Here is a 12,944-nt window from a genome sequence, read left to right as displayed (position 1 = left end):
CTTATGACAATTGCCTATTTCACTTCTCATGCTACTTCCTTCACAGACTTGGGATTTTTTGTAGGAGAAAATCAGTCTATTTGCAGTGACATGATCATATTGTCTGTACATCCGTGACTGCTTCCTCATTAAGTTTTTCTAAATGATATGCCCTAGGAATTACATTAGGGGACTCCTATGGCCTGTGTTATACAGGAGATCAGACTGGATGATATCAATAGTCGCTTCTGCCCTTGGAATCTATAAATCTCATTAAACATGCTAAACAGTCAAAGCACTAAAGAACTAAATCTTTCAGTCCTTGGTAGTTTCCTTCCTTATCTTGGCTAATTCTGTACTACTGAATTTCAGACAGATATCGCCCACACTATATTCAAGGGCTGTTCCTCTTTTGACTAATAACGTCTCAGCTGCCTCACATTGACATATGGACTAACTTGCTGTCTGAAGGCTAGTCTCCTTTATAGAGCTCATGGAAGCAATTTCCCTCAGAGCCTCAAAATTAGTCACATCGCATATATAAAATTTCCACTTTAGGGAACCATAGAAAGATCTAAATATGAAAACAAATTCTGCTCTCTGTTGCACCCTGTGCAATCTACTGAGAATCTGCTTCTGTGGATCTTACTTTAGGCTTATTCTGCTTGGGAGCATACCTAGCCATGTGATTCTTTCTGACTGACATGTATACAGTATCTCATATTTACAGAGCACCAATTTAGATAATTCCTCATGCAGAAGAGGTAGTATTCCAGGACACTTGCTAATCACAAAATGTTAAACAATTTTACAAGTACTACTAATATTACTACAGAGCATAGGATATTGCAACAGTGGCTTCTGATTTTCTATATTCCTCCACTTTGCATCCAAGATTTGGAGTCTGAGCATCAATATTTTTTCCACATTCACTTCAACGTTACTTAATTTATCTTTCATGTGAGAACCTTACCTGCATCCTTTATTTCTGCTCTTTTGTATTGTCTGATGAGATTCCTTATTGATTTTTTTTCTCTCCTACATCACAAATACTAATCATGCTCTGTAGTTATTGAACAGATGCTCTTACTGATTTGTTTTCACCATAGCATTTATGTTCCTATATACAGGAATTTCTGATTGTTTGGCCTAGCCTCTTGTAAAACATTTCTCTCTCTAACACACACAGCTAAACTGGTATAATGGCTTAACGTATACTTCTTTAAATAATATTTTTATAATAGTCATTTAAGAGTTGCCATGGCCACCATGGTAGGCTAGGATTGTGCCAAATTGTTAATCAAACAGGATGAAAATGGATCTTTCATGTCTACCCTGCAAGTACCCTAGACTTTCATAGATGGCACACTGATGGTTGAAAAGGGACTATCCTTTGCTTTTTCAGGGAAATTCTGTGACCGTTCAAGCTTTACCGAATCTCCTTCTTTTCAATACAGTGTACATTTCCTCCTCCATGTTATTAACAAGATGATATCTTGCAACAGCATAAACCAGCATGCTCCTACAGTTTTTTCTAAAGTTCCTTATATTCCACACCCACTCGATATTTCTTCTTTACATCCATTCTACCAGTATACAACTTTACAGAAGACTACATTCTCTGCTGGTGCAAACTGAGAAACACCACTGAAGTTTCACTCATTTATCCCAGCAGATGATTTGGTGTAAGAATGAATACTTTAATACCGGATTACTATGGATAAATTATAGACAGATTTTTATGATTACCTTAAACTGCAACTCCTCCTTTTTTTGTAGAAGCATTCATATGTTGGACAGTATAACAGAGTACACAGTGAAACCTTCCATTTTATAAATTTTGCTAAATGGCTTTGGAACAATTAACAAATTAATCTATGGGCCCCATCCTGCATCCTTGTTCATCCAAGTTGTCCCAGCCAGTGAAGTCAGTGCACTACTCATGAGGGTAAGGTTGCAGGAAGGATCCTATTCTTAAATTGGCTATTGATTGGTTATGACTGAACAGGAATTCTCACCTTTTCATGACTAATTATAGTTGCATTGTATAGTTTTTACAAAGACTCTTAATGCCCATAACACAATCTGATGTGGAAGATGACTATACGTAGTAAAAACTGTCACAGTAGTTCTGTAATTCCCTCTCCAAGGACTATACCACTAAATACAATAGAAAGCTCTATCACATTTAACTTTATCAAATTGCTTATCCATATCTAGGTCACTTGCCCAGGATTTCATATGCATTTAGAGGACTATTATTTATTGAATCCTTTTCAGGAAACAGATACCTTGGGGAAATGGGTGGACAGCTGGCAAATATATTCTGAGACTGCCCTACAGCAGTAAAAAAGCAGTTCTCCAATCAGATGGTTTCCCACTTCATTTCACATCATCATGATTTCCAAGACTTCTCATACTGTGCCCTCTAAGGGCATTAGGATGTCTGCTACAGCAGAGCAGCTGAACCCAGACTTATTGCTTGCCTCACTGCCCATCAATTTGTGTATTAATTGATAGATTTATCTTCATTCGATTCTTCATCACTTTCCAGGTGTTCATCTTTTGACTCTGGCTTTTGTACATTGTAAAATTCTTATACTACAATTTCGATACTGCTCATTCAGTCTCACAAACTTGCCTCCACACTCACCAGTAGCAAGTAACGTTCTTACACCCGGATAACAGAAACGGCGGAGCTGCTGGCTTGGTGTGTTTTGATCCTGACAGTCTTCTGGCAGTTGGCCCCTAGGCCGAGCCTGGCCGTGTGCAGGAGCAGATAGGCAGCGTGCTAACAGCCCAGCCCAGAGGGAGGGATACCCACGAGTGGCTGGAGTCACCACAGTCAGTACAAGGTATTTCCCCAAGGGCCCGCCCGCCTGCCCGCTTTAAAAAACCGCCTCCTGCGGGGAGGGGGACGGCGCCAGGTGCCGGGCGCCAGGCAGGGTGACCAGACAGCGAGTGTGAGGAACCGGGATGCGGGTGGGGGGTAACAGGAGCCTGTCTGAGAAAGACCCCAGAGTCGGGGCAGCGGGTGGCCCTGGTGCCCGGTGCGTGTGGCAGAGCCCGCCGGGCTGTCCCGGGCTCGGGCACGGAGCCGCTGGCCGGGACTGGCTGTGCCCAGCCCAGGGCGAGGGGACAGAGGCTCCGCAAGCCCAGCCCGGCCCTGATCTCAACGCAGGACGGGGCCCGAGCGAGTCTCCCGGCGGGGCCGCGCGGTGTGAGGCGCGGTGTGAGGCGCGGGACGGGGGAGGGGGGGGTCGCTGGCTACGCCGGGAGTTGCCTTGAATTGTTACGCGGCCGGCGTGAGGGCAGCGCGCCCGCTGGGGGGCCCTGCGCGCGCCCACCCCCCCCCGTCTCCACACAGCGCCCGGCCCGACCCTAACGCCGCCCTCAGGCCGGCCGGGGCCCCGCTGGCAGGGGCAAGGAGGAGACACGCCGGGCGCGCCCCCGGCCCTGCCCCGCGCTCGCTGCCCCGCTCCCGGCGCGCCCCCGGCCCTGCCCCGCGCTCGCTGCCCCGCGCCCGGCGCGCCCCCGGCCCTGCCCCGCGCCCGGCGCGCCCCCTCCCCCTGGCCGGCGGCGCCTGCGCGCCGCTGTTTGTTGTGGGGCCGGCCTGTCTCCGGCACTAACATGGCGGCCGGGCAGGGAGGCGGCGGCGGCGGGCTCGGGCTCCCCGCTCACCTCACCCTGTGCTACCCCACCGGGCCGTACTGGGGCGCGGCCCCGCTGCCCCAGCCCCACACGGGGCGCAGCCTGGACCGGGCCCTGGAGGAGGCGGCCAGCTCGGGCATCCTCTGCCTCAGCGGCAGGAAGCTCCGCGACTTCCCCGGCGGCGGCTACGACCTGAGCGACACCACGCAAGCAGGTGCGGGGCCGGGGCCGGGGCGGGGCCCTGGGGAGATGCCCGGCCGGTGGGGGCGGGGGGCTGAGTGTGTGTGGGCGGGAGATGGGGGGGGGGGACCGAGGAAGGGTGGGGGCGGGGGGGGTTGGGGACATGGGTGTGTGTGTGTGTGTGTGTAGGGTGGAGATGGGCTGGGGGAGATAGGAGGGGAGGGGGGGCTGGGGGACATGGGTGTGTGTGTGTGTTGTGTGGGGTGGAGATGGGCTGGGGGAGATAGGAAGGGTTGGGGGACATGGGTGTATGTTGTGGGGGTTGGGTGTGTGTGTGTAGGCGGGAGATGGGCTGGGGGACATAGGAGGGGAGGGGGGCTGGGGGACATGGGTGTGTGTGTGTGTTGTGTGGGGGTTGTGTGTATGTAGGGTAGAGATGGGTTGGGGGAGATATGAAGGGTGGGGAGGGGAGTTGGGGGACATGGGTGTGTGTGTGTTGTAGGGTTTGGGTGTGTGTGTGTAGGGGGGAGATGGGCTGGGGGACATAGGAAGGGTATGTCCCTGGCGGGGGATGGGGGGGCTGAGTGTGTGTAGTGGGGAGATGGGCTGGGGGGAGATAGGAAGGGTATGTCCCTGGTGGGGGGATGGGTTGGGATTGCGCTTTGGGTAGGACACAGGCAGTCACTTATTTCTCTCTTTCAATAATCAGGCCTGAGTGTTGTGGCTCATCTGTCCCATTTTGGGGGCTCTGGCCCCATCAGGGTGGCAAGTCCCTCATGATGCAGCATTGTTGCTTGGGATTTTCCAATATGCCTCTTTCCCATTACGAGTAAGGGGTAAGGCGGGGGCATAGTGTGCACACATCGCAGCCTGCGAACACAGTGTGCAGATCAGGACTGAATGTATTCACCATGTTACTAAATACAGATGTGGGAACCTAGACCATTGAATTTATCTAGACTCTCTTAAAATGTGAGGTGAATTGGAGGTATTTGCTTCGGTATAGTCTCTAGACAATCTGGTTTCTATTATAAGCTATGGGGGGGTTTATTGTGTATTTTTATACTCTTAATTTTGAATTTATTTGCTACTGGACTGGTCACTGAACATGAGTTAATTAGGGTAGGATGGTAAAATGAAATATATTAACTGAGGTCTGCTGTATTTTGATCAAAAGTAGTAAGGGTTTTTAACATATATTAGTAGGAAACAGAAAGTGATATTTATTTCTTTTTTTCATGGGATTGTGGGTAATTGGCTTATCATTCTGAAAGAGAGAGTCTGCCCATTGTAGTGCTTTCATCCATCTGTGACAATTCTGTGCTCCCATGGTTCATCAAATACTTATTCTTTGTTAGTCTTTGTTGTGGACTGCATTTTGTGTGTTGGGTTATAGGCAATCTTGTTCAATAAGATCACAATATCTTTTTTTTTTTAAATGATTTGTGAAGGCCTGCTAAGAAACTGGATGTTTGGAGTATCCAGCAGTAAGGCTGTTAATGGTTTTATTCTCTGACACATGTAGTATATTTGCATATGCTATGCAGAATGTGGATAGGCAAGAGTGCTTTAATTGTCTTACAATGGATGCACAAGATTAATTAAAAAATGGGGTATGGCGTGAGAGCTCTACGTTTTTCTGTTAAAAAAAAAAAAAGTGGGGGTATAAAATGTGCCTGTCAACACACTAAGCACTTCTATGTGTAAATACTCAACAATGAAAATATATATGAGGAAATGGATACAGTGAATAAAAGATTTCTTCTGTCTTGTATTCTGTTCATCATGGGTCCATACATTTAATGGGTATACATTGATCATAAGATACCACTGAAATGGTTTTGAATGTATACAGTAATTAAAATACAAAGTCAACACAATTTTGTGTAAATGAATAGCTATCTGACTCTTTTGTCAGAATGCCAATCTGACCTGAGTGATTTATATTATTGTAGTGCCTACAGTCCCTAATCGGAATTGAGGCTTCATAATGCAAGATATTGTGCAAACACATACAAAAAGAGGTCCCTGCCCCAAAGAGCTATATGTGCTTTTATGGCATCAAGAAATTGTTCAAATAATTAGTAATATTGGCAAATGGCACCGTGAGTCTTCTGCTATTTGTATACAGTGGAACTGGTTTAATGCAGGACCTACTAAAGAATTAATCCTCAAACCATATAGGTTGTAGTTCAACTCCTATACAGATCTTTCCAAAAGTTGTTTGTAAACAAGAACTTTGTAGTTTTGTTTTTTATTTGGTTTTTGGAGTTATCTAATCTGTTTCTTTTGACTGGTGAGTGAATTTTTAGTATTCTGTGAGTGCATCAAAAGTTGTTACTTACAGATTTTCTCTGAAGAAGCATTAGATTCTTGGATCAGATTTGCATTATTGTTACACTATTTGTATTTATTTACAGGCACTTCTATGGCACTTAACACTATTAATAAATTAGCTTCACATCACAACATGCCTGTGAAGCAGGGAAGCATTAATCCCCATCTTGTACTATGTAATTTGAGGCACAGTGGTTCTGGTTAAGATTGCTCTGTTTTTGTTGCCTCAGTTCTTAGTTATTCATCTTGAGACATTCTTCCAGCAGTGCTGAGCACCCACAGGTCCTGTAAAAGTCAGTGGTAGTTGCCTGTGCTCAACGTGCTGAAAATCAGACCCAAAGTGTTTCAAGATGGGCATGCAAAATAAATGCTGTTTTTGAAAATTTGTCTGTAAGTGACCGACTTGCACAAGATTTGTGGTGGAGCTGAAAACAGGACCCTAGAACTACTACTATAGCTTCAGGGTTCTGTGCCTTAGCCACAACAACATCCTTCCTCCCTAGAGACCAATTTCTGTTTACTGAGTTGGAAGTACTTCTGGTTCACATTTCATAAAACGTCTATTGAATTAAGTGTAAATCAATTGTGACACATAAACTTGAACTGAACTGAATTGTCCTATCCAGAAAGGGGATGTGGATGAGAGGATGGGTGTGAGAGTGTGTTTCCCAGTTTGAACACTTCCCTTCCGCCAGTTTATTTGTGTGGTCTCCTGCATATGCTGAAGTTTTAAATGCTTTACTAAACCATGAGTTGCAAGTGTTGTAGCAAAGGCCTGTGGCATCTTATCGCATCTCATTATATTATGTGGCAAAACTTATTTCCTGCAATAATCTTGCAGCAACAGTAATCTGGCCCTTTAACTCTGATTATGCATCTGTCAAAGCCTTTAAACTGGAGAATCTGTGTAAATTGGAGAATATCCAGTAGGAAATGCTCTGAGACCAAAGTAATTACAGTCTTGAGGCCCACATCCTCTCATTGTGTGGGCACTGTTAAGTCTGATGGGAATTAAGCATACAGGTCTGTTACATCACTGACGTCTTGATTTGGCCAAGAAATGAGTTGTGGTGGTGGTTGGTTTTTTTTTGTAAATCTACTATCAGATTGACACACAGGAAGTGTCTTATGTTTTTGCTTTTTTACTTTTGTGATCTTAGTCATTTAAAAAAATAATGTGAATTTGTTGCTTGTGAAAGGTGCTATGTTGACAGCCCTTGAAACTAACATTCTCTATACACAGAACAGGGACCACATAGTAAGCAGATTTGCAAACATCCTGACATTGTCCCACCAAACTTCAGCCCTCATTTATTTTTTCTTCAGATATTAAAAATGTGCCTATAAGCACCTGTCCAGTGCTATGGATGCCCATCCTGTAGACCAGGGTTTCTTGGTGCGGGCCGAGGGACTAACTGGCCGCCGCTTCCAGCAGCTCCCATTGGCCCGGAGCAGCAATCCGCGGCCAGTGGGAGCTGCGACTAGCCGGACCTGCAGACGGGGCAGGTAAACACACCAGCCTGGCCGCCAGGGGCTTTCCCTACACAAGTGGTGACCCCTGTTTGAGAAACCCTGCTGTAGACGGAGGACTAACCAAGTTCATTCACTTCAACTGCTACCCTCCTCCACAGCCTTAACAAAGAGAGAGGTAAATGATGGGCTTTGCAGTGTGCCTGCCTCAAAAGTGTCTCTGATATGGAGAGGTTGTCGTAAGATGTAACGGGGAGGCTAAAACAGCCTATCTTCTGATTCCTTGATGTCTCTGCTGAGACTGTCAACAAGCATACCAATTTGGAAGGGTATATCATTGTCCGATGCTCCTGACATTATTTGACCCAGTTTATTTCATGTTTATCTGGCCCCTTTTAGATGGATCAATTGATGTTCTCACATAATGCAGATAAGTTTACACCCAAAGAGAGTTGTTGTGGGCATGGTGGTTTGATGATTTACATCCTAGTCATCTAACCAGATTGTACCTTCTTGAATGAAATAGAAGTGGTGTGTGGTGTTTGGTTGGTTGGTTGGTTGTTTTTTTTTGATGGTACTGACATTGATAAGAATGGTGGCAGGTAGCTGGCCGGCTGCCAGATACTAAGAACTCAAAGAATCTGTTATTTTGGAACCAGAAACTGTTCTGTAATTTGTTGAGTCTAGATTTTATTGTAGAAATTGAGTGAGGTGCATCTGAAATAGAGAATATGTGATTGCAAACTGAAGAACATCCGTCTTCAATAAGAATCTGCAGATCATAATACATGTAAATTAACCTTACAGAAGCTGAAGCATATTATGTTGGTGCATTTCTTGCTCATGAAAGGTGCCGGACTAAACGTTCTGAAAAATAGAATAGTTACAGCATAAAAAGGAATGGAAGCTTCTCTGCAATGCCTGTCTGCCTGCCAGTGTGTCTCCTACCCCTGTTTTGGGGACTACTCTGGGGTAATTACCCATTCATTCTATCCAGTCAATCCTGGGCTTATCATTTAAAAGATGACAACTGAGGTTGCCAACTGCAATGCTTCTTGGAGTTTTATGGACCTCCGTCCTTTAGGAATTGGACTGAAACTTTCAACTAGCCTTCTCTTAGATGTAGTCTGTGTTTATACCAGTGACCTAGAGACAAAAGATTTAGTTCTGATTTATTCCTTTTACCTAACTTACAATTTATATTTCCTTGACTCGCCCTACTAAATGGACTATCAGTTTTTTAGAACAGCATTCCAAGACAGCATTTTATTAGTACGCTTTAAAAAGCTCATTTTATAAAATTCCCCACATTTCTTCAGTTAAATATTATAAATGTACCCTATTGGAAACATGAAACAAATTCCAGTGTTTTGTCCATATTCATTTCCTATTATCCTAGAACAGAATCTCTTTAACTCATGTTTTCAGAGTTAGTGCATGTGTAGATAACTTAAAATATATACTAAAACTTCTTTAGCAGTAACTTGCAGATGGGAATAAAGGAATTGCTATCCTGGATCAGACTCTAAAGATAGTCCAGTATGCTGTCTGTCAGTGGCCAGCAACAGCTGCTTCACAGGAAGGTGTAGAACCCTGCAAATGTGGGTTAATCTGGCATCTATATTGCCTTGCTTTCTAATAATTGAAAATTGTCTTAAGTCCTAAAGAATAACGTTTAATATCCCTTCCAAAACTCTTGTTATAATCTTGTTGTCCATATACATTTCCAGTCACTCTTTGAATCTTGCTAAGTTCATGGCTTCAATGACTTCATCTGGCAGTGAGTTCCACAGTTTTATTGCACATGTGAAAAAGTATTGCTTTTCCTTGGTTTTGAATTTTCCACACTTTTTAAAATTTAATTGAAAGTGTGCCCCTTGTTCTTGTGTTGCTAGATGGAAAGAAGAGAAATGTCTATCTTCTGTAGCTTTGATTATTTTGTATACTTTTATTGTGTCCTTTATGTATTTTTTTTCTAAAGTAAACAACCTTTCTTCATAGAAGAATTTGCCCATGTCTTTCTTAGAATCATAGAATATCAGGGTTGGAAGAGACCTCAGGAGGTCATCTAGTCCAACCCCCTCTTCAAAGCTGGGCTAATCCCCAGACAGATTTTTGTCCCAGATCTCTAAATGGTCCCCTCAAGGATTGAATTCACAACCCTGGGTTTAGCAGGCCAATGCTCAAACCACTGAGCTATCCCTCCCCCATCATTCTTGTTATTTTTCTACAATATCTGTCTTGAGATGGGCTGACCAGTACTGCTCAGAGTATTCCAAATGAGGCTGCAACCCTGATTTATAGAAAAACATAATAATACTTTCTGTATTATTCAGCTTTCTGTTGCTTATGCAGCCTACTATCCTGCTAGCTGTTTTAACTGCAGCTGCATAATGAGCAGCGGTCTTCATTGAGCTGTCCACAGTGATGCCTAGGTCTCTTTACTGAATGGATAAAACCAATGTAAAACCCAGGGTGGTGTATAAGTAGTTCACATTTTTGCCTACAGTATGCATTACTTTGCATTTATCAACACTGAATTTAATTTGCCATCATGTTGCCCATACACCTAGCTTGTTTAGGTCTCTCCAAATTCTTTGCAATCCTTTCTGGTTCTGACTAAGCTAAATAACGCTGTCAAATGCAAATTTTGCTACCTCATTACTCACTCCTATTTCAGATAGTTAATATATAAAACATTATAAGACCTAGGTGAGAACCTTGAAGCCCCTGCTGTTAACTTTATGCCTTGATGAAAACAGACCATTCTGTTGTCTTTACTTTTGTCTCTCTGATCCATGAGGACTTAGCTGCTTGTGAAGAATTTTATCAAATGCCTTCTGAAAGCCTGAGTAAATTGTCAACCAGTTCTTTTTATCCACAAATTTATTGACATGTTCAAAGAATTCGAAGAGATTAGTGAGATACTATTTCCCTTGGCAGAAGCTGTGCTGGTTAGACCATGATCTTCCAGGTGTTTTAAGTTTATTTTTTCAGTTTGTTCCATATATAGATGTAAGGCTTACTGGTCTGTAATTCCATGATTCACCTCTGTCCTTTTTTAAAATATAGGTACATCATCTGCTACTCTCAGTCCTTTGGAACAGTAGCTGCTCTCGGTTAGAGGTTACATATTTTTCTTAGCCATTCAGTCACTTCATACTTTTGGATTCATGCTGGGCCTGGTGACTTGTTGCTTTTTAAATGATCAGATTGCTTCAACATCTTCTGGCACTGCAGTCTTTGATAGTACCTCACCTCTATTACTAGTCCCAGACCTGTAATTTTCTTGTATCTCTTCAACATCCTTTGAAGACTGATGCAAAGAAGTCATGTAGCTTCCCAGCAATGTCCTTACCTTCCTTAATTGCTCCCTTTAACCCGTCGAGATCCAGCTGTATGACCTGATCAGTATGATACTGATAATTCCAAATCTCTAATTTTATTATTTTTATCTCTGTTTGATGTAGAAAACTTGTTGGTTTGTTTTGGACAGTGCCTTTGTAATGGGACTTTGTGAGGAAAGGTCCACACTAGCAGATCCCAATTCAGAATCAGATCTTTATTCGAACAAAGTCAGTGTTAATATCTCATCAACCCAGTGCAGTTGCTTAAAATGAAGTTACATATTGAAATAGCTGGAACCCAACACTCCACACACCTTTATTTAAATAGCTTAGTGCACATTGATTTTTAGAAGGAGGAAATACCATGTTCTGCTGCGTATGTTTCACTCTCATTGAAGGCTTTGTCAGAGAAACAGGTGTAAATGACTGAAGAGAATTGGAGGATTAAACATGTGAATAACTGGTTCAGAAATACTGATGTCTGTGTGTGGGGGAAATAATGGCAGTGGACACTAGAAGAAAAATAATTTTGAGTATTATAACACCTAAATACTTCTGTCTGGTATGCTAGTATGGATTTCTGAGTTAAGGAAAACTTATTCTGAAATTTCAGTCTGCTCGGGTGTTCTCTGAAGAAATGTCATAATACTCTACTTTTTGAGCTTTCTGTGGTTTACTTGTCTTTTTGTATTTTAATTCAGCCAACTTTCATAGCTGGCTCTCAATTTGGGCAGATACTGCACTTTATAAAATACACCCAAGGACGATTTAACAGATGTACTAGCCTTTTTCCTAGCTAGTAATTCAGAACACCCATTGTCCTGGATGCTGTATGAACATATACAAAGATTTGATTTCTTCCCCCATGATTTTACAGTCTGGCCTGACTATTGAAGATCTGCCAAATGTAAGCACTGTGGATTTCAGAATGATATCTTTTCATTTCAGTTATTTTATAAAAGCAGTGAGCATCTCCGAGTCCAGCATAACACTTGCTCATCAGATCTAAGCTTCAGATCACTGAAGACTTCTGATCAAACACAGGTTTTTCAGGCTACGCACCATAAAAAGATGGTTGAAAATTTTGGATTTTCATCTATACTCTGCTATCAAATCTTCTTAAAGCATGGGCAGTCCCAAATGGTTGTGTGGTTCTGAATGTTCTTAAAATCATATTAGCATAATTAATGTTAATATAAAATAGTAAATTATAGAAATGAAACTAGGTCTTTTGATGCATGTGCATCCTTGAAATACAACAGACAAATTAGTCTGTTTTCACCATTCCAAGCAGCATCAGGAACAGCCTGCTAGTACAAAATTTGAAGTCTGGAAAAATGAGAGAGTAAATTTTTAATTTTTTAAAGCAATGTTGAATTAAGTCAAAACAAAGATGAACTAAATTAAATTTATGAAAGATTGGAACGTGAAAGTAAGATGATTATTATGAATTAAATATTTATCAGAAAACACACATCCTTGGCTATAGTAACTGGGGTATTGTAGAAACTTAAACTGAATAAAAGATGGGCCTAATGTCTGAAAAATTAGATGTACCCAGTACCCCTTATTAAAATTGGGCAAAAGAAAATCTGAAAAGCGCTCTTGCTTCCCAAACAGGTCACTAAAAGTGGAAGGGAATCTACTTCTGAAAGCTATTAGAAAAGTTGGATGTTTTTTCTCTTTATATTACCAATGCATTGAATCAGAGCTTGAAAAATCCACTTGCTGCTAGTCACTAGGCAGCTTGCAGTGGCATATATGAGGACCTACAATAAATTCTGTCAAGTGTAAGCACACTTTCCTTACCAAAGTATTCTTTGTCCTTAAAGTTGTGGAAGAAACCTTCCAAATATGAACAAATGCAGCAGTATCTCCCGCAGCATCTAAAAAGCTCCATGGTCTCTGCAGTGTGTGTGGGGGGGGAGGGTTATGCAGCAATAGAATGAAATCCAACAACTTTGTCCAGTTTTTCCATTG

The 12,944-nt window shown here is 42.6% G+C and overlaps 1 protein-coding gene across 4 annotated transcripts in view; it reads left to right on the top strand.

The window, feature by feature from the left end:
• The first annotated feature begins 3,598 nt into the window (after nucleotides 1-3,598).
• Nucleotides 3,599-12,944, top strand: part of LRCH2 (leucine rich repeats and calponin homology domain containing 2) — a 73,080-nt gene continuing 63,734 nt past the window's right edge. For 2 of the 4 annotated variants that reach the window (XM_045030830.1, XM_045030829.1), the window contains exon 1: nucleotides 3,599-3,844. In XM_045030830.1, the coding sequence (XP_044886765.1) occupies nucleotides 3,610-3,844 (235 nt within the window). In that variant the 5' untranslated portion in view covers nucleotides 3,599-3,609. The remainder of the gene's footprint in view (nucleotides 3,845-12,944) is intronic. The other 2 variants (XM_045030834.1, XM_045030831.1) reach the window with 1 other exon arrangement.

The sequence above is a fragment of the Mauremys mutica genome, chromosome 9, assembly GCF_020497125.1.
Source record: "Mauremys mutica isolate MM-2020 ecotype Southern chromosome 9, ASM2049712v1, whole genome shotgun sequence".
NCBI lineage: Eukaryota > Metazoa > Chordata > Testudines > Geoemydidae > Mauremys > Mauremys mutica.
The sequence above is the reverse complement of the archived record's forward strand: the minus strand, read 5'-3'. Positions and strand labels throughout refer to the sequence as shown.